Here is a 27,312-nt window from a genome sequence, read left to right as displayed (position 1 = left end):
TCTTGCAACCTATGGAACATGTATTTTAAAACCGGAACGTTCTCCGAATGAGCAAGCATTCCCATTGGAATATGGTGTTCTTTGAGGGGTATTGAGAGACAAAAAAGGGAGTACATTTATTAACGGTTACATACAATTTTAATGGTTAAGAAGAAGCAAGTGAGTTTGGGCAGGACACATCGCTAGGAGGGAGCAATTGCAGGTGTGCGTCTTAGCACAATTTACCATAAAACGCGTCTTATAATGGCAACAGTTAATTTATTGAAAAAAGCCTCCCAGTTCCAAAGGTGAGACAGCACATGACATTGAATGGAACCCGTGATGCGGGAATACATACAAAGGCGCACATCAAACACCTATCAATTTCAAACCATCTATTATATAAAAGTGAGATTTATGTAGTCGACAATTGTCCACTAGTGAACGCACACGCTGAGAAAATAGTATTGCATGTTTTTAAAAGTACCTTACGGACCTGATATCAGTATTTAACAATATATTTATGCTACAATATTTACTTACATCATCATTACAGCCTAAAGCACAATTAATGGAACAGGAGAAAACCCACTACAATTACCAAAGTGGAAGGTCTTTTCATTTATTTGATAACATAAAAAAAGATGCCCATGTTAGCCTCAAATTATCAGGACAAGTGCTGTTCTCAATTATTGAGGCTAGCGTGGCACAAGATTGCAGTGGTAGTGGCAGTGACATACCTGGCCACCTTTGTCTATCCGGTGCAGTTAAGCCTGAAAACTGCAGGATATGCACATTCTTGGCTGGCTCAGCCTACCAAAGGGATGAGCAACGAGGCTCAAACCCAGGTTAACTGGGATGGTGGTCGAAGCGTGCAAGCTTCTGCACTCTCTTTCCGCTTGCATACACTTTTAATGCCCACGTGTGCAAAGCAGTTTGCGTGTCACAATTAGAGTCGCACTTGTCGACGTTAATGGGTTTCCTCCCCTCTCAAAAGAATAGCAGCATACGTCACATACATTTTGCTATACTATAAAGCTAGATTCATCGTCCTTCCATAGACCTCGTTAACAGCACACTAAACAGGATGTACTTATACTCTTGGTTCTTTCGGTAAAGTCACGTTTCCCTTCAAACGTGACTTTACCGAAAGAACCAAGAATATGAATCACTGCAGTCACGAAAGCTTTAAATCAAAATTTAGGATGTACTTATGCCTAACGATAATATCGACAGCAATTAAATACAATATAAGGGCGTCCTCTGTAGAAATCGGCACAACTCCGTCACGTCACATTTCATCCAATCGTCCGTCCGTCCACCCAGCTTAACCAACCCATTTGCAGCCAAGCAAAAATAGATTGGGGTGCGTGAATAAAACCAGCAAGCTGAGAAGTTAGGTTTTATTTGGTTAATGTCTGTACATAGATACATGCATATGCAGTCTCCGTAAATGTTAAGAGACATTGTACCTGTTAAGAGACTTTTTTAAATTAATGTCAGCTGGCAAATATGAATTTGTATCAAAATAAGTTGAATATGTTAAAAATAATTAGTGCTTGGAGTCACCAAGTATTAGGCTGCATATGTGGTGTACATGCACAGTTACATGCATTTCCTTCAATTGAGGTTGCCAAATCAAATTTAATATTCTGCAAAGAAACAAAAGACATGTTTTATGCTATCTGCTTTATGTTAAGCTCCGGTGGTTTAGTTAACAGCCACTCGAAACCACAGTCACCACGAATGCGTGCGTGTGCTTAAACTAATTTTATCTTAAGCGCTTGACCTACCAACCATATGTATGTCATGCGTGCCATGTCTATGTCTGCAAGCATGGCAGCTATTGAATAATTTTAGCATTTATTTCAGCGTCTGTACGTACGACGCCAATAATATCCACGTGATAACATCAACGTTAGTGCACACGAGGTGTATTTATCTACAGCTACCCAAAAGGCATTTCGTCCCTGAATGACTGACTCCATTATTTGAAATTTGCTCGAAACCTCTGCACATTTTTTTTTCTTAATTGCATTGTGACAGTGGGAAGTTTGTGCGCTTTATGATTCGGGTGGCCGGATGCTTGAGATAAATAGTTTCGGAGGGGGATACTGATTGGAAGAGCAGAGTACGACTTTTGGCATTCACGGGCTTGTGGTGGAGGATGATAACGACAAAGTCAGTAAAACCAAGTCAGATTACACGTTGGTATATAAACGAAGGATAGCAGTCTGTTGCCCATTATTAAGTCCTAAATCAGTGCTCGCACAAATATGTAGTTGCTGGCATTTGCACACACAAGCCTTTAACAGACAGTTGGGCCCAGTGCTGTCAGCAACAACATATGAAGGCCAGAACGGCATACGAGACGGTGGTGTGGTCAGCACCACGCCCGAGGCCGCCTTTGCCTCCCCAGTGGCGATGTTTTTACATGTCACACCAGGTACTCATTTGAGACCGAGTCTACCAAGAGGAGGCCCAGGATCGGATCAGATATTCGCTGTCACTATTGGTCATGAGCTGGAATCTAACTTAGGTTGCGCAGTTAGTAGTGCACTGCGCCACCGTTCCCTACGCGCACGCACACATTGTCCGGAAATGGACAGGATCATTCCACTATCCCAGTCACCAACTTCTCCAAAGGCTGCCGGTTTATCAACACCACAATCCGCATCGGACACGCTTGTGATACATTCTCTCAAATGGGGCTTACAGGTCATTGTGGGGTGATGGGGCCGCCAAGTCCAACAATCATCTCAGATGCATCACCGCCCGAGCCGGTGGATGAGATCAACTTTAGCAAGAGCGACGGCTACCGAGTGCTCAACGTCGACTATTCCTCACTTGCCCTGCCAATTGCAGTATAAATACATTTCGAGGTTCCTTTACAACCAAATGACCTTTAGCTGCTGTTGCATCGCGACTTGTGAAACGCGGGCTGTTTAACCACACCAGCACCCCGTACGTACTGTACGCACCGTACACAGCGAGGATTGCTCTTTAGCTCCCACTCAAGGGACTCGGGGTTGCAGGCCAGTAGCTATAATGTAGGGATGGTCGGAACTGCAATTCTTAACGGTGTCAAATAGTCAATTAAATTTCCAATCGTATTTATTTAAAAATGCAATGATTTTATTCACAACGCCTTATAATCTGCCTACCTCCACAGCAGGAAAAAGTAAAACGCATCGTGTTTTAACCGTAAGGATCTGCACCTAAATGCAACTTAGGAAATCAGAAGCCAAAAAAAAGAGTACACCAATCGCAATTCTCCAAAGCAACGTGGTCGCCTTCGCTGATGACGTTCTACAAAAACGAGGCACTAGGGGGGAAAACGGCGACGTGAGCAGATCGCCCGAGTGAGCGCCAACTGCCGGAGATAAAAATACCTGCTGTCCCCCCTCTGTCGCTCGATCGCCTCACCTAAGCATGAGATGCAGTGGGCGAGGGGCGGTGGTGTAGCGGCGAGAGTGGAGAAGGGGGGGGGGGTGCAGGGAGGTGCAAGTCGAGTTGGCAGGTGGCCAGAGTGAAACTCAAGCCCGAGGTGGCTGGTGCATGGCCGCTCGTCACCGTGGGCAAAACACGGCGGGAGGAGGGAGGGGGGGGCCTTGTGCCGGGTATTTATGGACGCGAGGAAGGGTCGGGTGTGTGCGTACGTCTAAGTGTTAACGCTCACGACCGCAAACGCCTACGTGCGCCCCACCCCCCCACCAGCCTGTGTTACTGTGTCACTCTGCGATGTTGTTCCGATGTGGTTCCGGGTTGTACCGCGTGTTGTCCGGTAACGTTGTCCCGACGTTTCGCTCCACATGCTGGGGAGCTTCAGCCCCGGGGCGTCGCGCCGAACGTCACTCGGCACGACACGCGGCACGACACGTCGGAGAGCCCCACCACCCCCTCAACGTGAACGACGGCCGCCGATTTTGTCGACGTGGCACCTGCCCATGCGTACGCGAAAGGACGGTGCATTTTTACTGCACTGTGATTTTCGGCACACACAAACAAGGACTTTTGGTGCAATGTTGGCAACACACCCATAACATCCGTCTGGGCAGCATGTGTCTGTGTATGCGTGTGCATGTGCACATAGCCTGGCACAAGCGCCGTGGTGACGTCACCGCCACTTAGTGGCGAAGGGCGTGTGTTGTTGTTGTGTGCATGTGTGCGCATGTGTGTGCATGTGTGCGTGTGTGCGCGTGTCGGTGTATATACAGGCGGCGCCCGCAGCAGTGGCGACACCTAGGTGAGCATGTCCCACACGCAGCAGCAGCACATCGCGGCCATGCAGGCCGTCAGGCACGTCTCGGTGGTGCTGCTGTTGTTGTTGCGTCTCTGCTCCTGCACCACGTACACTGAGGGCGACACGACATCCAACAACAACAACGGCAAGCGCGCACGTGTTAGACGAGTTTACAACTTTGGAACCGAACTTCGGCACGGTCTTTGACGAACTCAACCGTCAGATCTCGAAAGCTAAGCAGGGTCAGGCTTGGCGAGGGGATTGGATGGGCGACCACCATGGAATAACAAGTTGTGCAACATGGGGTTGCTGCTTGGCTGCGTGGTGGAAACCAGATAGCAGTGCAGCAAAATCGATTGTTGTACTGTACATTGATGCTCCCACGTCAACGCTCCCCACCATTATCAACCCGCACAGACGAGCGGTCATATAACGGCCATGACCCACGTGGGCATTGGGGAGGCTCCTATTCAGCAGTGGATTGACAAAGTGTTCATCAAACTTACACTATAGACCTTCTCAAGAGAAGAACGTTAGACAAATTTCACCACAAATTAAAAGTGTTGTTGTTTTTTTGGGTACAGTTATTGATCATTAACTCGCTCCCCTCGAAAATCTGGTTTTAATCATGCACGGTTGAATCTCGGACTATGAACCCTGGGCCCTCAATGTTGCTGGAAAAGCGGAGCCACCCGGCCACATCCCTGCAACCCCGTTTTAAGAAATAATAAAAGGGAGGTCTCCCTGTTAATTATTCATCAGACACACAACAGGAGAACGTGCCATAATTTATGTATTCGCAGGTGACCTTCATAATCAATAACAGGCAGTAGACTTTACCCACATTATTATATCATCATCACACTCAATGGAAGGCAAATTACCGGGTTTACCGATGACGAGGATCATTTGTTTGCAAGTGTTAGCGTGAAATAAGACAAATTAGAGATTGAGGCCAATGTTACCCTATGCGTAAAACCAAATCAACTCCCGGCCATAATTTTCAATGGCCCACAATTGGAAAACGTTGGTATTTGCGTAAGAGCTTAACATAGATTCGACTATATTTGCACTAAATATCAGCATGCGATTAGAATTTACATCGGTCACTCAGGTTGCGATAGGTTAAACGTTATATGTGCCATTTCACAAACGCAGGCCCTTAACGCACGACGACCTCCAAACCGTGCAAGATAAAACGTCCCATAAGTCTGTGGGGGATAGGGACTGTGGTGTCCATGGGGCTAGAGAAGTTGGGGCAGTTCCACGAACAGGGCAAGCTTGCAATTCCTAACGCCATCGTGTAGCCGTGCGTCAATGCACACTGCAGGATGAGCGGCCCTTCTCACCACGTGTGCGTCATCGGGGGCGACTCGCTTCTACCGGTTCAGTGCGCTGGGCAGTGAGCGTTGGAGCATAGATGTGGGAGCACAGTACAATACAACTGTCCTCCGATTCTGACCAGGTAGCTCCACGGCCTATGATAAACTGTCATACATGGTGATCACCCATACAAGCATTATCCGTGCTCAATCTTGCTTAGCTTCTGAGACCTCATATGATGGGATGCGGTCAATTTCATTATCATTCTAATAAGACTACATATGGAGTGTTATTTTGAAGATGATGATAGTTTTAGAAAACATGGATTGTCATGGAATAAACTAACGAATTGACACTTCAATGAAACTCAATGCACCATCACCATCCCAGGGTGGATGAAAAAGTCAGTTTGTCCACCACGATGATATTTTAACAACATTCTCCCCGATTAATAAAAGTGGAGAAAAAAATGTCTATCTGAATGACAGTCCTCATTGGTTAACACGCTACGCCCAAATAAAGAGCCAACACAAAACAAATAGCCACTTTGTGATCATTACCTGCTAATCGTTACCCACAGCCTAAAGGCGTCTGACATGTACATCCAAAAGCGTAGAACTATCCAGGTGTAAAAGCATCGCATGCCTGCTAAAGTCGAGAATGAAGACGGCCGTTTAGTCGACTGTTAACAGGAAGTGCAGCCAGCAAGTGCCACACGCTTCAAGAACCCCGAGAGAGCAAAAGTCCACTCAGGGACACTTATGTCATACTTTGGTCCTCAATAAACATGTATTGATTCACAGGAGGAAGGCTTCTTCAATTAAGTCTGAGGATCATATCCGGAAAATACAAATAGCAAGTGTTTTTGTTACTTTGGCTGAACGTCTAAAATGAAGTGAATTTTAAGCCAGGTTGCACTTCAATCTTGGTTGCTACACTAGCGATACAGGCAGGTGACAATTTGTAAATTATGTCAAACGCAAATCACACGCAAATGTTGCAGTTGGGTTAATGGAGTGGACAAAATTGTAGAGATGAAACAAAACGAGAGGAGTGATGCATTAGCCTGGACTATTCTAAATGTTCACAAAAAATATGGAAACCAGAGTGCTCGGGGGGAGAAGGGGGGGGGGCGCAGGGAGAAAGTTGAGTCGCTATTCAAGTCCTGTGGCTCATGGAAACGCGCTCTAAGGTGCTGATAACTGCTCCCCCAAACGGACAACTGGGATGGCAACTTCAAATCTGAATCGCTGCCGGAAGTCACGCGCACTACCCGAGGTTGCAGTGTTTTGTAGTCCAGTGATTGTTGATCACTCACTTTGCAACAAACACTTGTTTTCACTGGCCAGACAAAACTCCATCAATCAATGGTACGATTGCCATACACACTGAACAATTAGGAATAACCTAGAGTGCAACTGCAGAAACCAATCTAAAACTGTGGAGTACGTGGGAAGGCCACCATCCCCTTGAACATTCACCAGCAGTGTTTCAGATATATTGACCATGAGGCTACTCAAAAGCTGGCTCACCCACCAGACATGACCAGATAAACACTGCTGATTTATCATGCAAAGTTGGCGTATTTGCTCAAAGTAAATGAGTTTCCGGTGATGATTAAAATCTGTAGTTGCAGTTGAACAACAACCTTTGTCCAGGACTTTTGCAACACTTAATACGCAAAAGGAAGATTGAGGTAAGTTGTGCAAGTTTACAAAGCGTCGCATTGGTAACGCACAAACCTCAGCGTGCGCTTCAGGGCTGTTGTGCCCTACAACACACCACCGGCGAGATAGCGGTGCAAAGCAGAAATTGAGACACGTGGAGAAAGGCTTTCGTCAGATATTTCTTCAGAACATTAGGAGACGTTTGCAGTCGCAGGCGTGCTTCCTTGTTGCGCAGTCGCGAACGAAGAGTGGCGTGATATAGAATCGTTCCAGTGAGTAGGTTACCCATCCTCCTCTGCCGACCCCGTAGTCTTGAAATCCCTTCTCCCAACCATCTGTGCTGTTGACTCCCTGCTGCTGTTCAAGTCCAAGCTTAAGACCTTCCGTCTATGCCTGACTGCCTCCACAAAATGCATATGCGCACTCATCCTGTACAACGTCTTGAGATCGCTATATAAACTAAATTACATTGTATTGATACTCTGGTTCTTTCGGTAAAGTCACGTAGGTAGAATTTAAAAAATATATATTTTTTTACCTACGTGACTTTACCGAAAGAACCAATAAGTATGGATTCCTGCAGTCACGAAAGCTGTAAATCAAGATTACATTGTATTGTTTTAGAAATAAAAAAATATTTTGGACGCAAATGCCAGGCAGCACCAACCCTAACGTTGGGGGCCCTTATTTCGGCGAGCAACTTCCAGCGAAATGCAACCACTGTACACCAGCAGCCTCTTAGGGGGGGATGGTGTCGCAGGCCCGACTCACACACCAAATATAACCAGAGCCATGCCAACCGGCCTCCCACCCTGTATCGTATGCTAAACAAGGCACCAGTTCAGACACAACGCGTGCTCTGTTCCACTCACCGCCGGGTAAAGCATGGGGCTCCGTGGATAGAGGGAGAGAGAGAGAGAGGGGGCCTTCAGGGAAAAGTGCATTAGGCTTGCAAAAACATTTCTCGGTGGACAGTCGTGCCTGCTCCGGGTTTTCCAACCAAACTTTTAACAAGAAAAATCATGCATTACACATTGCTTAGTTACGAATAATAATGTTACGATCAAAGCCGCACAACAGAGATGAGATATTTCTGGAACGGGTCAATGTTTTGACTCGTACACCAAACCAAATGTAACCATCACTCCGGCTAAAGTCAGTTCAACCGAGATCGTCCAACACCACGGCATTTCTATCAAGGAAGATGGGGAAATTATTTGTATTTTAATTCAAGTTAATTGGTTGACATACTATCCCCAAGGCCACTTCGTGACGCACCTCCAATGAGCACGGTTGGCTTCGTATGGTGCGAAAGAACTTCAACATACATAGCTATAGGTACATATCAATAAAACAGCAACGTTTTTTTATAGCTTGATCAACAACTACAACTCCCATGCCTCACTCAGCACCCCACATGTCCCTCACCGTTCCCCTAGTTGGGTGTAAATGTTAATTTAAATGCTCATCTGCAAACAGCATCTGCAATGTGCTGATCTTCGGGTCAGATTGTAAATGAAGCAGATTACGGAACTGTCTGCCCCATTCTCCACTTCCCCACTGCCCCTCCCTTCAAATGGTGCTGTGCCTACTTCATCCCATTGTGACACTCGATAAACAGACTAATGACTACAACCACCACCGTTTTCATTTGACCTTTTCACTATGATCTCCTTAAGCATAGTAGTGCCCTTCTCCCTATAAGCGTGGGCAGAAGATGGTGAATCTGTGTGGAGATTTAAAGGTTACCCCTCCTCGTATTCCTGGGTTGTCTCCAGGTTCTCTAGTTTCAGTTTAACACGTAGGCTTCTCCAGTTTCCACTCACATGCCAAACACAACACATTCGTAGAATTGGCCGTGCATCCCTGTGAAACAGTCCACCCCTCTTAATATCCGGCAAAGGATTTCCCGGGATAAATTAAGTCCATTATTATTATTCTTATACAATTGTGATTTTTTTTTCAAAGCCTATCTGTTTCACATATTTGAATTTGTTTGCCATGTTTCTGGAGCTATTGAAACCCAGGTTCTCCCTCTTGAAGAGGACCCCTGGAACTAAACTGTTTTTTATCTGGTCACAAGCAACGGCCATCAGTCTCAAATTCACCACATCGCTCTGTCACAAGTTAAAGCCTCCGCGAGGCTTTCCCGAGTATACAGAATACTTATTTATACGGGAGGAATCCGATGAGCTATGAAACTATTTTTCACAGATGTCCAGTAGGGGCGGGTCAGAACGTTATAGCAACAAACAATACAAAAACATGATAGAAGTACAAAGTTCAAAAAGGTAAACAAATAACCCAAACAAATGCAATGAAATCTAAACCATCCCCATCCTACCAGGCAAAGCCCACTGAGGTATTAACTTATTTTTCAGAAGCCACTCAACATTCAAGTTTTATTTATTTATTTTCCAAGTCAAGCCTCCCGATTCTATTCAGTTGCCCGTTAAGCTGAAGCACTGCGTGTTTTGTTTAAAGACAATCCCTCTATATTTACCGGTCGCTCAGCGCTGGTGAAAAACACATTTTTATATATATAGACAAAGTATAGAGGCATTAACGTAGAGCAGAAGAGGGAATCCTGAGCAACCAGTAAATATTAACAGATAAGAATTACATTTCCAGCAGTTGACTTAGGGTGTGATCCAAGGCAGCCGAAACTTCACTTTTCACTAAAGTGTATAACATGTCGAGTGGTCCCCTAGCATACAAGCGACGTTGTTATCCTTGTAACACACTGAGGTCCAACAGGCTCGGCACCCACCCGCACCCAGCTCCACAGGCCAAAGTACTTCCCCCCCCCACGCGCCCGTCGCCCCCCCCTCTAACCCGTATATAAGCTACCCATGTAGTGGGCGAGGTTGGCAGGCGAGTGGGTGGAGCCTACGAGCGGTGGGCGTGGCTGGCAACAGGATTGGGAACCACGGCGCACCCTGGTTGAGCCCACGCAAGAAGCCGGTAGCCGTACCTGTATCGGGCTTGGGCTGCGCGCCATACTGCCCCGGCGGCTGTGGCTGCGGAGCGTATCCCGGGTAGCCTGGCGCCCCGGGCTGCCAGTTGTACTGCGGCTGTCCCGGCCCGTAGCCCGGCTGGGAACCAGGAGGGTAGGGCGCTGGGGAGAGACGGCGAACACAAGGTGAATGTGACGAAGAGATAAAGCGTGCCCAGCGGATACATTCACCTGTATGTGTAAACTACTACATTATTAAACTAAACAATCTTTATTTTGCCAGGTAAGGCCCACTGAGCTATACAGCTCTTTTTTTTTTAAGGAGCCACATAGCTCAACAAAGTGGCTTATCGTCAAGTGGAAATGTATTGCAGCCGAATACTCTGAACGCATGTTGATTCTAAATGTGGAGGGAAAATTTGAAGGACCTGAAGAAGAATCCACGCGACCACTGACAGAACACGCAAACTCCAAATATACAGGTGTCAGTCAGGATCACACACACAACCTCCTGCATACCAGGCGAGGGAGTTAACATCTCACCACCGCAACATGCCCATCAACCCTCCAAGGTCGATACAATGAATGCCACTTGAAGCAGATCTGTTTCTCCGTGTGAACACAAAACATGCCCACCATCCCTGCACGGTTAATACAATGTGTACCACTTTCAGCAGATATTGTAGTTATCAGTGTGAACACTAAGCATGCTGATTATTCTTTCAGGATTAACAAAATTTGGTACTACTTTGTTAGATGTCCATAGTTGATTATTTGTATTGATTGACAACCCCTGCAAAAATGTTGAATGTGCAACAATGGCTCAGTGTACTTATAGGAGATGGGTTCAGTACTATACAACGTGGATTAATATAGCATCTAAATAAGACTGCACCTCAAAACGCTTTACAAAAAGTGGGCATCCACATGAAAAAATCTATACCTCGTGATGGCTAAAATGACTTCACTTTTAAGGGACATTACATTATCCATAGGTTTCTGCACATGACGTCTGGTATTGGCACGCTATTCATGAATTTAAGTTAACGAAACCACAAACCAGACGGGATAAACTCAGGAAGAATACAAACGAGACAGTTAAACGGGACAATAATTGACTTGAATTTGATCACAAACCAAACTGTGATATTGGGAAGAATCGATGCACACGTCAATAATATACAGCCCTTCATCAAGCCACTGCTGGATGATGGTCTCCTGACATGACGTTGGACCAATCTTCACCACGCTGGTCAGTGCAGGTTGGAGCCAGGAATGATCAAAATATCATTCGCCACTGATATTAGCCATGGCCAGGAACCGAACGTAGTGTCTGGTCGCCACGCCAACCTCCCCTCCCCCCCCATTGCATACATTGGTAAAATATATTCGCATTCATGGAGCCCTCTAAATGAAACATTTCAAAAGTCTGTACAAAAGAGGGGTATATACACTGTACGTTCGTTATTGCGCACCCTTGCAATGCTGCGTACATGAGAGCAATGTAACACAAGCCTCTGTTTGTATAGTGATACTCCAATGTGTCTGTTGTACAGATATTAATGAACTCCACTCTTCCCTTGGGACAGCATCACTAAGCACCGAATCATACAACAAAATCCTCCACCGTAAAATGCACACGCCCCCGAGGATTAATTAAATTTACTGTACTTAGATTTGTATTTATCATTCATTATTTGCCCAGGAAACCTGACTGAAGTTGATCGTGGAAATGTGCCACTTGATGATATTTGTAGGACCAATTTGAACCCCGAATGGGATTTGAACCTGCGACCTACCGACTTGTGAGCCGTGTGCTCCAAGCACTGGAAAGTACCGAATCCACATTCAGACTACCTGGTTTAATGTTATTGTTTGTGGAGATTTTTAGCGTATGCACGCGCACGCACACACAGACGCATACTCTGCAAGTACAAGCATGGATTAAGGTCACCTTGAACTGCAATCCAAGCTCGAGCCGTGGGCATTCTCCCATACCTTTGGCTTAGCTGACACCCAACCCCTTCTAACTGTTGTGCAGGGGCCCCCTGTAGGCATGGCACAACTCACCAACCGGCCAGGTGGCTCAGTGGTAGAGAGCGGGCGGCTCGCAATGGAACTGTCGCGAGTTTACAAGCCCATTGGAGCGGCCGACTCGGCTCATCAGCCCTCCACACTTTGGTTGGGAAACCAAGGGTGGTGGTTGGTCCTCTGGAGAGACTCGTCCCAAATGATGGGGCCACTTTGTTGAGTGGCTATCGTTTAGTGGTAGCCAGGTCGTTTCTGAAAAATAAGTGAATACCTCAGTGGGCTTTGCCTCGTAGGATGGGGATGGTTTAGTTGTCATTGCATTTGTTTGAGTTATTGTTTTTACCTTTCTTGTACTTTGCACTGCTATCATGTTTTTTATTGTTTGTTGTTGTAACGTTCTTAACCGCCCCTACTGGACATCTGAGAAAAATAGCTTAGCGCTCATTAGATTCCTCCAGTATAAATATAAATTCAGATTATGATGAATTCCACCACTGGCTCAAGGGTATACAGATGAGATGAGAGCACTGTCATAATACTCATTTGAGCAGGAAATAACTTGACTTTATTCTGCCGATTGATTTAATTTCATTAAACAAGCATGTACCTTTAATATCGTTTAAATACCTCTGTGTAAATGCCTGTACATTTCGTTCCACGCGTTCAATAAACAAACGATTGACATGAGAAAGAATGTGGTTGTATTTCTTCATTACGCATCCACAGCACGGGTAAAGTACAGAGTCATTCTTTTGTTGCTCTCTAAAACAGCTTTGTGACACTGGGTAGCACAGTGCTTAAGTGGAGCGGCTGTGCACATTGGAGGGAGGGAAGGGAAACGTAAAAAACAAATATAAACATAACGTTGCCACTCGGAGAACAAGTTGTTATACATGTATGTAATAGGGGACAAGACGAAGTTCATGAACACGCTTCCAGCACGTGGATCGCAATGTCGGGCATCGTGTGTCTAACGAGGCAGAGCGCACACCCCGACTACGCTCGAGGGAGCTGCACAACACAACCATGAAAACCCGCGCACAAGTAGTCAACATGCTTTTTCTTTTAAAGCCATCCGTTATTGTATAGGGGGGTCAGCGTTTTCTCCTTCGGGGGGTTTGACGCTGTAATTTACACACCTGCGCAGACACACGCAAAGCAAGGAGTCTGGTGAAAAAAAAAGTGTCTTTGTTGAAGTTGTGACATTTACCGCAGGCTGCTGTTACAAAGCGCATGACAAACAACAACAAAACGGACTTAGTGGCAGACTTAAGTGGACCGAAGAGCATTGTTTGCCCAGCAGTGACATCACAAACAATGAGTGGCCCAGTTCAGCAAGGCAGTGTGGGTGAGATTAATGGGAGCATGGCAAATTTAAAAATAACACATTTAATAATGTAAATGTACTATATGGGGGGTAGGGGGTTGTTGTATTGTGTTTTGTGCATGACACTGAAGAGGCCAACTACTTTTTACTTATAACGAGTGTCACTATTCCAAGTATCCCCGTACAGAGATAGAAAGTGTCACTGTGCCACTGCTGGGCATTTTAGTCAGCATGTGATTAACAGACCATTCTCTGTTGGGGTCTTGGAAAGATATTAGACTGACGCACCAGCGTCTGATGGGGGGGGGTCTTTGGACAATTTTACAATGACGCACCGATCTTTGATGGGATCCCGAGATAATATTCTACAGATTGAGCGGTCTCTGATGGTGTTTTTAGACAACCGGCAGACTGGTATCTGAAAGGGTCCTTCCTTCACAGGGCAATTTACATTACAATTTGGACATATCTGACACTGTAAAAACACAGTGGGGATATATATTTCATTGAAATTATGCAGGAGAAACACCACAAGGTCTAGAGACTTTAGACAATAATAGACTGACAAGCCGGTCTGAATATGAGTACAATAAGATGGACCTGCCTTTAAAAAATAAAACGCGGACGATTCGTTGATTAACCGATTAAAAATTGCAATCACCTACTTTTTTGTAGTTGATTTATTGTGCCCTTTAAAAATGACAGCCCCTCCTCCCTACACACGCAGCCTCCCGAAGGTGGGAAATCCCAACAAGCCCCGCCCCCAGGTTGACGCAGTAGACGATGCCGACAAAACCACCATGCCCTGCCCATCACCTCCCACCCAGCAAAACGTGGGAACGGCCAACTATTTTGGTTCAATAAAATTACCCAAACAGTCAAACAGATAATCGGCAGACTAATCGATTACTTACATAATCTCAGTTCTCAAACAGAAATTATCGGACGAATGGGGGTTTCCTTCACCAGGTGAGAGCGCTGCATAGTTACCTGGGTATGGGTTTGGGCCTGGGCCTCCGTAAGGTGGGGGCTGTCCTCCAGGACCTGGGTAGGGGCCTGCCGGCTGAGGGTACGGCTGCTGAGGGTACGGCTGCTGAGGGTACGGCGGGTAGGGTTCAGCACCCGGGTACGGAGGCGGTGCCGACGGATTCATTTATTTAGCACAAGAGGGTCAGCCGAGCTGCAGAAGAAGGATCCCTGTCAGGAAGAGAGGGGTGGGGAGAAAGGGACACGTTGACTACGCAAGAAAATGATTTCTTCCCCACAATTCATGATCACGATTGCCGGCGCACAGCTCGAAACGTCAGACACTATGTCTAACGACACACAGTTTAGCCAAAAACACAACTGACAGATATGCAGCACAACCACTGAAACCTTCAAAGTAGGATTCAATCTCCTTATTGCCATTGTGAATTCATAGTGCGAGCAAAACGTTCACACACGTGATAGGGTTTCCATGAACGACTACCATGAAATACGAAGTAGAAATTGGAAATAAAACATTTACATGTGCACCAAGCGACGCATGTGTCGTGAGCACGATAACATGCTGTAAAATAGATTTTTCGAATTTTATTACAAATGTGCTATCAACAGCATGTCAACAGAGACGGTGTCCCTTCAGAACTCATGCACAGCAATGCAGCATTAAAAACATCAGATAATGGCCCATGAACGGATATCACTAAACTAATTGTGAGATGCCTTCACATGACCTCCTATCCACATCAGGGCAACTGTACCATGCGCTCCTTCTATATATACGTTCATATGTTGAACTGTGCATATGTTGAACTTTTTTCGCACCATACGTAGCCACGATGCAGGCAATTTAAAGTAAATGTATTTATTTACAATGCTGTCATTTATGAACAGATTAATTGGAACCAAAATATTAGAACCATCCCGAGGGTACAAATGATCGGGGCGATCGCCCCGGGCCCTGCGCTTTGACGTCAGTGTCAGACGTAATATTCCCAGAATAGGGGGCCGACACAGCGGGATTATCCCCAGACCTCCCCTATGGACTGCCCGACTAAATAAAATATATATTTTATGTGCAGTCAGAGGGGTGACCGATGAGACCATCTGCACACGACACCTTAAGAAATCTGGTCTATTCAGAGTTGGGGTAGCTAAACCCAGTTTTGGCCATGATGTCAGCAGTTGCACCTTCGAGCTCCCGTCTCTGAAGACACAAAGCAACTCACGTGAGATTAATCATCGCATGTCTTCTGCCGGCGACCATGCCATCACGTGCACGCACCGCAGAGAAGAGGAACATGCAGACCATGAGACTCGTTCGTGCTAATGGCTTGGGGCACACAGCCTTGGCTCCAGCCAATCCTGATAAAACCTCACCAAACTGCCCAAAACCGCCCACATTACATTACAAGTTTCCAAGACGAGACTCCACACCCAATTGGTATGCGCTGGGTTTAACCAGTAAACACAATGCTACGCTCTGTTGACTGCATTATGAACATCACCATCATCATTATCAGCCTCAATCTCTCCACTGCCAGATGAAGGCATCACCAAGTCATCACCGTCTATCGCAGTCTCACGATGCATTCGTCCATCTCACTCCTGCACAAGAGCCGATCTCGTCACTCCCTCTCCGCAGTGGACGTCACTCCCTCTCGAGTCTTCCCTCCTTTGGCTGCCACTCTGCCGTTCGTCTCTACCACCGGCCATTGTTCTTTATAACCGACGTGTTCTGCTGACGTCTCCAAACTGTCTTCCATCTGCCAACTTCATTGGCATGTGCAAGCACCTATCCACACATCTTTGCGCACTCATCAGGTCTTCTATTACCATTACCGTAATGAAGAAACGCTCACTGTACGTGCCACACAAATTCCACAGCGATTCGATTTAGAATGAACGACGTAAATGTGATCGTCGGTACGACTGCGTGATGGCGTGTCCGACTCCCCCTTTGGTGTGTACTTTAGCTACCTTCTTCATGCGGTCTCAGCACAGCTCTTGAACTCACAAACACCCACACACCCACGTGGGGTGAAGAGGCCTTTAGCCAGCAGTTGATTAACAAAAAATCAATGATACCGTAACTTCTAAATATCTTTAAAGAATATAAAATGCACAAAATGCTAGCTCAGATTGGTGAACGCATCATGTCAATGTGAATAATGATTAACAATCCAGCGGTTTTACCCATTATAATAATTCAATACATTTTTGTTTGTCCAATCTTGTTCACCGAGTTGTGCTCTTTGTAACGTGCATATTTTTTTGCATAAATCGTAAGTATCATGAGTATACAAACATATTTTTAATAACGGAATCACAGCCTTGCTACTTAACAAACAGGTCCCTGCAGGGTGGGCTGGTAGGACAAGTCTCTGCGCTGTCTATTGCTGATTTTGCACCCAACAGCACGAGATTTCACTTCGTTAAAGTATTGAAAGGGGACGGACGGACGGACACATTAATCTATTGCAGGCTGGTACACTCAGTTTACAACTTCGTTCCTACCAGTAAAATTATATATATACAGCCCTTGGTCGAACCACTGCTGAATGACGGTGTGCGCCCCCGCCTTGTCAGTAATGGGAGTTATTTGACCATACTTCACCACGCTGGTCAGTGCAGGCTGCTGAAGGACAAAGTAGCATAAACAAATCTCTTATGAACACACCATATGTCATGTACAGCCAAAGCTTGCTGTTTGTACCGTGACCGATGTAACCATGATTGTAACTCGGACCTGTACTGTACAATACTATAATATAGCCAATCAGCTTATTGGGCCCTTCCTGCTGAAATAAATTAAATCTATCTTTCTAATCGTTGCATCGGAAACAATTTATAGACGGCTTCGACGGTGCAGGTTCAATACGACTGGCACATGTGTAAATTGTGAAATCCATGTCTGTACGTGTTCTGTTTAGGTGTTCTCGTATACATCCTACACTCGGGGTGTGCACGATGACGTGGGCGTGCGGGCCTTTAAGTGTCTAATTCCTGCCTCAAGGCCCCCCTCTTGCCTCATCGCTCTGGCAACCGGCCTACACCCACCACACTTGCTCTGCAGCCCGCACTCACAGGCACAGAGAGAGAGACTGGGTTTGGGCCAAATCAGACAGCCACTTCTCTCTCTCTCTGTAGCTTCAAGCAGATTTTTTTAAGAGCCGTCACCCAATGCTTCACTTTTTTTAAGGGTCCTTCATATATTATCTTAACATTTCACCGATGGCGAGATGTTATCTCCCACATCTGGCATTCAAGAGACCCAAGAATATGAATCACTGCAGTCACGGAAGCTTTAAATCAAAATTTAAGAGGTCGTTTGTTTGATCCCGACCCTGTCGATGCCTGTATATTTGAAATTCGCGTGTTCTCTCCCCGTACTTGTCTAAATGTGGAGGGTTTCCCCTCCACATTTAGACAAGTACATTTAGATAATTTGGCTGTCACTATACATTCCCACGTGTGATGATTATGAAATCCACGTCTTGTGTGGCCAGGTCACCTTTGAAAAAGAGCTAATAGCTATGTGGGCTTTACCCCGTAAATAATAATAAATAATGTTTAAAGAATTTAGCGTTTTGTGTTGTGCTTTTCCCTTTAGGTTAGTTAAACTGCAAACCATATCAGAATCAGAAATGGTTTTATTCGCCATGAAAGTTCGCACAGACAAGGAATTTACTTTGGCAGGAAGGTGCATACATTCAACATATAGTAATCTCAAATCTAAAATAAGTGGTATACAAGTCTAACTATACTAAAGGTACAAATACGTTCTCACTGTACACGTACACAAAACACACACAAGTGTACAGAACACTTTTTCATCATGCTGCAATTATACATTTACAGTCCTTGGACAATCCACTGCTGGATGAAGACCTTCCCACAAGCCGTGGCAAGCCATGGGGGTTTATTTGAGCATACTTCTTCACGCTGGTCAGAGCGATTTGGTTGAAAGGAAGAAGAGGGCCACGGCTGGTTCGGGTGTCATTTGACACTGACATCAGTCACGACCGGGAATCAAACTTAGGTGGCTAGGTTTCCCGCACCTCTGATGAGCACGGTTGGCTACGTACAGTGGAAAATAAGTTCAACACACATCCATACAGGTTTAGAGTGCCATGTGCGACCCATTGCGCCACCACTCCCCTCCCAAGTATGAATTACTGTACTGTAATTTCAGTGCTTAAGTAATTGCAAGTAATGTATTTTTATCAGTGTCAATCACTTATGATACATTTACGTCTAGTGTAATTTACATATATATCGTATACATATATTTTATTCACACCTTTCCACGTGCTATCTGTCTGACCATGCAATTTGCGACGTTCAAGTAATTCAACCTGCAAAGGCCTTTTCAGGTCAGATAACATCTGTAAAATCTTTAAGTATTTCTGTGCCATGAATAACATTACCGCCATCACATCTGGCCTGGTGGCCTTGTGGTGATAATGATGGAGTGACTCACAATCAGAAAGCTCCGTGCGCATTAGAGTTGACATTTCGGTCAAGGATTGGTCGATTCAGCCCATCATCCCTCCGGAGTCAATGAGTAAATTTAGGGTCGATGAGTATCAAAGTTCCAGTGAGTCACCAATGATCACCTCATAGATATACTGCCCCCTGTCATAACGTGGAATTTACACCACTATGTGAAGGCTGCAGATGGAGATAGACGCAGTGCTAGTGGTTGCTTTAGCGGGGAGACACCGTGTCACTTAAGTACCATTTGTTTAATTAGCAAAGCCTCGCTGAGTTGAAATATTCGTTTTCAGGGGTGTTCTGCGTTTTGATTTTGGGCCATTTCCTTTGTAAAGGAGCATTTCTTTGCAATTGAAAGGAAACTGCAGTACCCAGAATGGCTAAAGCTTTGTCACCTGAGGTTGTACCAACAAGTAATATATTTGGTCTGGGCTCATGGGACTCGGCCCTGGTTTAGCTGTACCTGCGTAAGAGTGCACCTCACAATGATCAATGCCAGGTGCCATGACTACCTGTGCGCCATTTTCCGAGCGGTGAGAATGGGCGTGGCTGCTCACGTCCAAAATGGCGGACACCATGCAAGTTTTTTTTCTGTTGTTTTTTCCCTGTCCCCAATTGACTTATCAATTGTGTTGTCATAATATTAAATTCCCAATTTTGAACTCTCACAACTGTTAGTGCACTATCACGGCTCTGAAAGAGGACCTCAATAAACCGAAGATGACAATGACACAAAGGGGAATGTCCACTGCCTATTTTAGGGTGGATGTTGATCCAGTAAACATCATGCATTGTCTCCATTTGTAAGAGTAGGTAATTACACTCCTATAGGTATCGGTGTAATGTTCAAACAGCCACGGTGGAAAACACTTGCAAGAAAAAAATATAATCAGTCCCGTCAATATATTAACATTACATGTCCCTTTGCCAAAAAAACTATGAATGACCATGATATCTCATCTAGTTAAAGGGAAATTACCCATATGTAACCAGGTGCCGAGATGTATTCTCTCCCCGTGAAGGTCGCGTGGATATTTCTCCGGTTCCTCTGGTTTTGCCCTGCACATTTAGCAGCAAGCTTTTAGATTATTTGGCCGTCACTATAAATTCCCATACACAATCATAGAAACCACTTCCATGAGCTATCATGTGAGGCCAAATGACTTCTGAAAAAAAGAGCTAACAGCCGAGTGCGCTTTACCTGGTAAACAAAATAGTTTAGTTCAGGCATGATGTGGTGAGAACATTGAGACAACCTCACTCACTGATGTCCCCACGATATTTAAGTATCTGCAAGTTGGCTGGAAAGGTTTCACATGCACACTACTTATAAATAGGTACATTTATGGATGAAGTGGAGTGGATGCGCATTCATTCACGCACTGTGCCATAAATTCAGCGACCCGATTTGGATTCCTGGCCACGGCTAACATCAGTCGTGAGTTATATCTGTACTGCTACCGAGTTCCCCCTTCCAAACTAAAATAGAAATGTTTATCATATTTAAAAAAAAAACAAATAGATTTTGGATGCAAAAAAACATCTTAAATTAAAATAAGATTCCATCACTGACAGTTATGGCCAGGAACTAAATAATCACACAGCGCCAGTCGTAGCTTCAAAAAGAAACCATTCCATATTAGAGAATGGTAAAAGTTAACATACATTTGTATAACCTTATTGTTTTCTCCTGCTTCTCGTCGGAGACGCAGCAAAAAATTGTTTAAATCCCCCGTGTATGTTTATCCCAAAAGAGCGATCAATCTCGTTTTTCTAAATGCTTCACTTTCAACACTGGATTTTGCACTGCAGAATTTCCCCACATTCAGAAACTAAACCGAGGCAGTTATCACGATAGCGGAACTCCCCTGGCAGGTGTGGTGGGGGACAGGATGTTGAGTATTTTTTTTATTGCTGTACGATTTTGGTGGCTGTATTTAAGAGAAATGAAGTGACCCAATACAGCGATGCGTGGTTTATCTTAAACAGAAACGGTTTTCCAGTTTCGGGAAGTGGGCTGCGATGATGATGATTTGAAAAAGAGTCTCCATAGAAAATGAAACCAAAGTCACCTATTGCAAGCATCCTCAAGCCATTACCGAATGTCCCAGATCGGTGGGTTGTCACCCCCAACCCAATGCCTCAGGTGTTTCTGTGTGGTTATACTGCTTCAGGTCAGGGAAAACACCAGTGGTCAGTGACATTTTTATTTTTTTCTGGCCTTCCTCTAGGTTGACTCGGCCATAAACGGCTTATGCGGTGTGTAAACCTGATGCAAAGGGGAGACGAGGGCTACCAGATGCTGTGCTGGCCACGCGAGTGCCACGGAGAACCTTACTTACATGGCTGCTTGGTAACAGCATTTGCCCAAACAGTCTACAAGGCTAAAATTTGTGTTATTTTATTGCCAAGGTACAAACATGAATGTAACAAATTACGTGGTGACGATGTGTTTGTCAGTGGTGCAAAAATCACAAATGGCACAAAAAACCCAACACGTTCGTCAACAACACCACTGCCTTGAAAGCAGAATAGGTGACGTTTTGGGCAATGACCCCTTCTCCACAGCAAATTCTAAATATGTTCATGTGCGAAAACTGTTAGTCAGGAAACGTTTTTACGTGCAATCCTTATCAGGCATCTTGGTGTAAAGCCCAGTCTTCAACTCTTGTTCACTCTCTCTGTCATCTATTTACGTACTACAAAGAAGGGCTATTGCCTGAAACATCGCCGGCTATGCGTTCCCCCCCCGCCCCCTATGAATGTTGGGTGGTTTCTATACAATTGTTGTGGTGGTCATATACCATTGGGTGTTCCCGAATGCGGAATTTTCCAGACCTCCCAACTTAAGAGCCTCATAAAAAAAAGAAGTGGATTGGATTTAAAAAGCCTTTCATTCCAATTATGCATTTGGAAGCGTTAAGTTAACACACAGACATACACGGTTTCGAATAAACCGAGTATTTCCGCTGCTTATTGTTAACGAGATAACAAATTGTCTAAATCACAGATGTAATCTACCAAAGTCACGAAATCTTGTTTCAACATTTTTTTGGGTAGAATTTTCCCCCGTTTGGGAAATCAACCAGAAGTGGGTATCGCCACAATATAGGGCAGCAGTTTTGAAAGAGATTGTTTTTGGTTCGTTTCAATAATAAAAGTGTGACGTTGGCAGTGTTAGCAAAAGTAAGTGACCCAACACAGAGCTGCGTGGTTTTATTTAAGAACGTAAAAGTTTTGACCGTTCGGGAAGTGGTGGTGAGGGGGGCGCTTTGAAGAATACAGGTACAGCGATATAAAAATAAACCAGTTACTTCTACAAACATCCCCAAACCATCGCGTAACGTTCCACATGGGCGGGTGTTCCCCCTGCCTCAAGTTTGAAGTTGAACTACTTTAGGTAGGTTATGGACAGCGTCCTGCCAAGTGACATCCGACTCTTTCCTGGGCCACCCCTACAAGTAAATATAAACTTTTTATTTTACTAGGCAAGGCCCACTGAGTTATATAGTTATTTTTCAGAAGCGACCTGGTCACAAATGATAGCTCAACTAAGTGTGGAAATGTATAGCGGCCAAATACTCTAAACGCATGATTCTAAATGAGGGAAAACCGAAGGACCCAGATAAAAATGCACGCGACCACAGGGAGAGAGGACATGCAAACTCCAAATATACAGCAGGCGTCAGGGTCGGGGTCGAATCCACGACCTCCTGTACACCAGGCGAGGTAGTTAACATCTCCTAGCCACCGTGATAGGTCCTTATACCAACAACATTTGCCGAAGGTGCTCCAATGGCTGTTGGGCCATTGGTCTACAACCGCTGTGAAGGTCACATACCATGGTGGCTTTTCCCAATCGTGAAATTGCCAAACTTCCCAATTGAAGATACTCCTGAAAAAAAAGTGTCATGGACTCGCCAAGACTCTCATCTATAATGGCCATTCATAGTGTAACAATCCACAGAGCGATAAAGGCCTTCCGTTGCTGTACCTGCCGTGGGAGTTGTTTGACCATACTTCACCAAGCAGGTCAGTGCGGGTGGGTTGGGTGAAGGCGGACTAGCATAGAAGCGCAGTACAACAACGTATTATTTTTGCTGACCTGTCAGTTCTTCCCCACCACGTAGCCTCGCAGCAGCCGACAGCAACCTGTTGTGCATGATTGTTGTAAACTCATCTCAAGCGCTATCCCAGGCTGAAACACTGCTTAGCTTTCAATATCTGACCAAATACAGCTCGTTCCTAACGAGGGTATTTATTTTCGTTATGCGAGTTTACTCGGGACATCATCACAGGTATCGTCACTATATTTCTAACCACTCGAGTGCAATCCGAAGAGTCACTTGCTGATTTATGTTTTAAAATCGCCAAAAGAGATTCGCAGCAGCGTTTGGTCAAATGGGTTCTGACCTGGTCATGAACTCATAACAGTTGGTAATCACGCTGTGTACGTACATACCCGTCAACCCATACGGTTTACCCGTATGCTTGTACAGGGAAATAGAGTTTGCAGATCAATACGGCGCACAGCCGTTTCAATACGGACAAAAATAATATCTATTTGTTTGTCCATAAGGTTTTTTTTTGGGTTAGATCGCGTGGTTATTTCACATTTATCCAATCTATTTATGCGATCTAATCCAAAAAACGATTATGGATGATATTGGTCGCCAAAGCCTACGTGCTGAACTATGTGTTTGTGTTTCTCCCTTGTGATGGGACTATGTAGGATTAACGTTGAGATTTATAAGGACACGGGGTGACAAATGAGGTCTGAAATGATCTGCAATATCAGAGGCAGGTATGTAATTTACTGTAAACGTTGAACTTCTTTCGCACTGTACGCAGCCATCCGTGCTAATCCTGCGCATTTTAATGACGCGTGCGAGCGTGCAAATGCAGTCGTGGTTATTTCACATTTATCCAATCTCGTGCCAACATTGCGTCCTAATTACACGCAATACGGGTAACGGCTGTACGTTGGCGGTGTTTATTGTTTGCAGTACACACAGACAATAAAACACGTGACTGCATTACTCTGTATAAGGCAATGCTTGCTACGTAAATACATTACGGAGATTTATCTGCGTTGACTTAGTTGATGCACGGATTAATAATGAGGGTTTTTTTTTAGTCCGGCAGTGGACAAGACCATGACCAATGTTGTTGTGACGCTCACACAGTCTGGGGCATGATGGTAGAGCTACATCCAGAAGTTCACCAATGGCTGTTGATGATGAAGCATTCATTCAGCAGTGGGTATGCAATAGCTGCTGACGATGGGAGGATTTTCATGCAGAGACCATGGCTGATGGCGACTATATAATGTACTATGATAGTGGCCTTCAACCAGCGGTGGATAGTCCATGGAGAATGATAACAGGTCTACCATCCAGCAGTCAATAGATCGAGTCTTGGTGACAACAATAACTGGAGTATCTTCTTTGGTTCTTTCGGTAAAGTCACGTAGAATGAGAATAAAATAATAAATTGATAAAATAAAATAACACAATAATATTCTCACGACGTTTCGGCCACAACACAAGCGTGAGAATATTATTGTGTTATTTTATTTTATCAATTTATTATTTTATTCTCATTCTACGTGACTTTACCGAAAGAACCAAAGAAGATGAATCCTTGCAGTCACGAAAGCTTTAAATCGAAAAATAACTGGAGTAGTTCATAAGACAGCACGTGAATTCCGTATTGAGACGCCACTCTCCAGCTCAGCTGAGAGTTGGTGAGAATGGCTGCTGCTGCTGCTGCTAATGATGATAAACATTCATCCAGCAGTGGATAGACCACGGCAGATGGCCGATAGATTCCACACCATAAACATTCCGTGAGAGGAGACCACTTTGCGAGAAGAAGCGCCGCAAGCCGGCTCTGACCGACAGGAGTCAGGACTTGGCCTGTTGCTGCGGCTGAGGATGATGTGCAAGGGTGGTCAAGATGTATTGTGACCCCCCCCCCCCCAATAAATTAACCCCTAACATTTTTTTATTTAGCACATTCATTTCTGTTTTAAATAAACCTTACTTTTTAAATACATATTAGGTGAATAGGTGTTTCAGAATTAAATGGGAGGGGGGGTCACAAGACATCTGGCCCACCCCATGTCTGTACTGTATTAACCAACACCCATCCGCTCTGTATAATGGCGCACAGAGAGATAACCTACAGGATGTGTGGCTTTTTTGTCCTTCTTCACCAAGATCCCACCCCAACAACAACCACCATCATCACCACCTCGCCCATTCTCCAGCTCATCGGATATTCGCCCGCGTGTGGCGCTCCATCTCCCATCTCAGCGAAGGTCCGCGCCACCACCACCACATCAAGCCGGACACCATCAATCGTCCCCATGGGTCACACGAAATAACAAAAAAACCAACCCCGCAACGTAGCGAGGCGTCGTTTACGTTGCATGCCATCTCCCCATTGTCACGGTCTCCCGCGTTGTTGAGATTTCGTGCAAATGGACAACGACGCTGTGCGAGGTGCTTCAAAGAGACGGAGGAATCGCGTCTCTCGCGATCGCCGTGGAGAGACGGTGGGAGCGGTGAGATGCGAACGATGTTGACTGCGAGTACGGGGGTCGAGAGGAACGAGAGAGGCGCACAAAGACACGGGGTGGGTGGGTGCCGGGGTGAGTGTCGGTGTGGGTGTCGGTGTGCTCCGCCACCGTGGAGGGGAGACGGAGCGGTGAGATCAGTTGGTGCAGCATCACCATCATCACCACCACCATTACCACCACCATCATCACCACTACCACCATCACCACCACTACCACCATCATCACCACCATTACCACCGCCATCATCATCATCACCACTACCATCACCACCATCATCATCATCACCACTACCACCATCATCACCACTACCACCATCATCATCACCATCACTGCCACCATCGCCACTACCATCACCACCAAGCACATTGGGACCCGTGGCGAGGGAGGGATGGCGGCAGCGTGGCCTTCATCTAGCAGTGGATCGACAATGATGATCACCGACGCTTAACGTGTATCGGCGTATACACCCGTGTCAACATCGCAACAACAGACGGAACGGACCAGAAACATGTGCGCGCGCGTGTGTGTGTGTAACATACACACACACAGACGACTTGTCTTTCGTCTGTGTGTAGTTTTGTTTTCCCGCACGCGCTCCTCACCTCGGGACGACGACGACGAGGAGGAGGAGGAGGAAGAGGGCGGGCAGCGCCTCTCCGTACTTCAGCAAAAACAACCAACGCGTGACGCCGACGAGGTCTGATGATGGCGGGAGACGACTGTGATGACGACGGCGGCGGCGATGATGATGATGACGACAGTCGCTCGCAACAAATGTGCGCGTGACGTGACTTTGCGAGGGGTCTCGCGAGCAACCGGCGGAACCCCGTGGGGTCGCGGCGGGGGGAGGAGGAGGCGGAGGCGGGTTCTTCTTGTCCGGTTGTTTTCTGTGGGCGAGATGCGCCGCGTGACCCGTGGTGGGGGTGTGTGTGTGCGTCACTCTGTGTCCGTGTGTATGTGGTAGTGGGGGGCGGTGGTCGTGGGGAGCGGTGGTCGTGGGGGGCGGTGGTCGTGGGGAGCGGTGGTAGTGGGGGGGCGGTGGTAGTGGGGGGGCAGTGGTAGTGGGGGGGCGGTGGTAGTGGGGGGCAGGTAGCGCTACGCTGCGTTACGGACCCGGGTTCGATTCCCGCTCACGGCCAACACCAGTGACGATTTTCTGAAACGGTCGCTGGGCCCTCCTCTAGGTCGACTCAGCCTCAAAAGAGTACCTGGTGCGGTGTGTAAACATAGCCACTAGGGAGACAAAGGCGGTCGGGCGTGGTGCTGGCCACCCACCCCCTCGTGTGCCGTTCCGGCCTTCGTAGATGCTCGCTAACAGCACTTGCCCCTACAGTCTGTTACTGGCTACACGGGAGATATTTTTGTTTATTGTTGGTGGTGGTCGTGGTTGGGACTTCCAGCTGACTATCGGCAATGGCTGAGAGCAGGGTTGTTGGGCAGGGCTTTAGCGAACAGAAAGGGGCTTAGCCACCCCCAGAGAGCGACGCGTGTGTGTTGGCGTGGTGGTGGGTGGTGGTGGTCTGTCCGTGTTGCCACATCTAACGGGTAAAAACCGCCAGATTCCAGCTCAAATTGCCACGGATGCCACAGATATGTATCTATACCGACTATACGAGAACTCTGGAGATTAGGGGATCGGAAAAAATGCGGCGGCTCTTTGGCTTGCGGGCTCCCGTTTAAAAAAAAGCTGAAACCTTAAACATAATTTAACGTAAAATGACA

The 27,312-nt window shown here is 46.0% G+C and overlaps 1 protein-coding gene across 1 annotated transcript; it reads right to left on the bottom strand.

Moving 5' to 3' along the window:
* Positions 1-238: 238 nt before the first annotated feature.
* Positions 239-26,510, bottom strand: LOC116940352 (uncharacterized). The gene is made up of 4 exons (XM_032950104.2): positions 26,193-26,510; positions 14,517-14,723; positions 10,187-10,330; positions 239-4,334 (listed from the first exon to the last, which is right to left on the bottom strand). The coding sequence occupies exons 2-4, from the start codon at positions 14,677-14,679 to the stop codon at positions 4,222-4,224; spliced, it is 420 nt and encodes a 139-aa protein (XP_032805995.1). The 5' UTR covers positions 14,680-14,723; positions 26,193-26,510; the 3' UTR covers positions 239-4,221.
* Positions 26,511-27,312: the final 802 nt, after the last annotated feature.

Source organism: Petromyzon marinus, chromosome 8, assembly GCF_048934315.1.
Source record: "Petromyzon marinus isolate PM22_M1 ecotype Great Lakes invasive population chromosome 8, UKy_Petmar_22M1.pri1.0, whole genome shotgun sequence".
NCBI classification, from domain to species: domain Eukaryota; kingdom Metazoa; phylum Chordata; class Hyperoartia; order Petromyzontiformes; family Petromyzontidae; genus Petromyzon; species Petromyzon marinus.
This window is presented reverse-complemented; position numbering and strand designations above follow the sequence as displayed.

Excerpts from the sequence above, each read along its gene's own strand:
- LOC116940352 (XM_032950104.2), bottom strand. The coding sequence starts at position 14,679 with ATGAATCCGTCGGCACCGCCTCCGTACCCGGGTGCTGAACCCTACCCG. Across the intron at positions 10,331-14,516 it reads AGGCCCAAACCCATACCCAG|CGCCCTACCCTCCTGGTTCC; the intron begins GTAACTATGCAG and ends GTCTCTCCCCAG. Across the intron at positions 4,335-10,186 it reads GCAGCCCAAGCCCGATACAG|TGTACGTGGTGCAGGAGCAG; the intron begins GTACGGCTACCG and ends TGTCGCCCTCAG.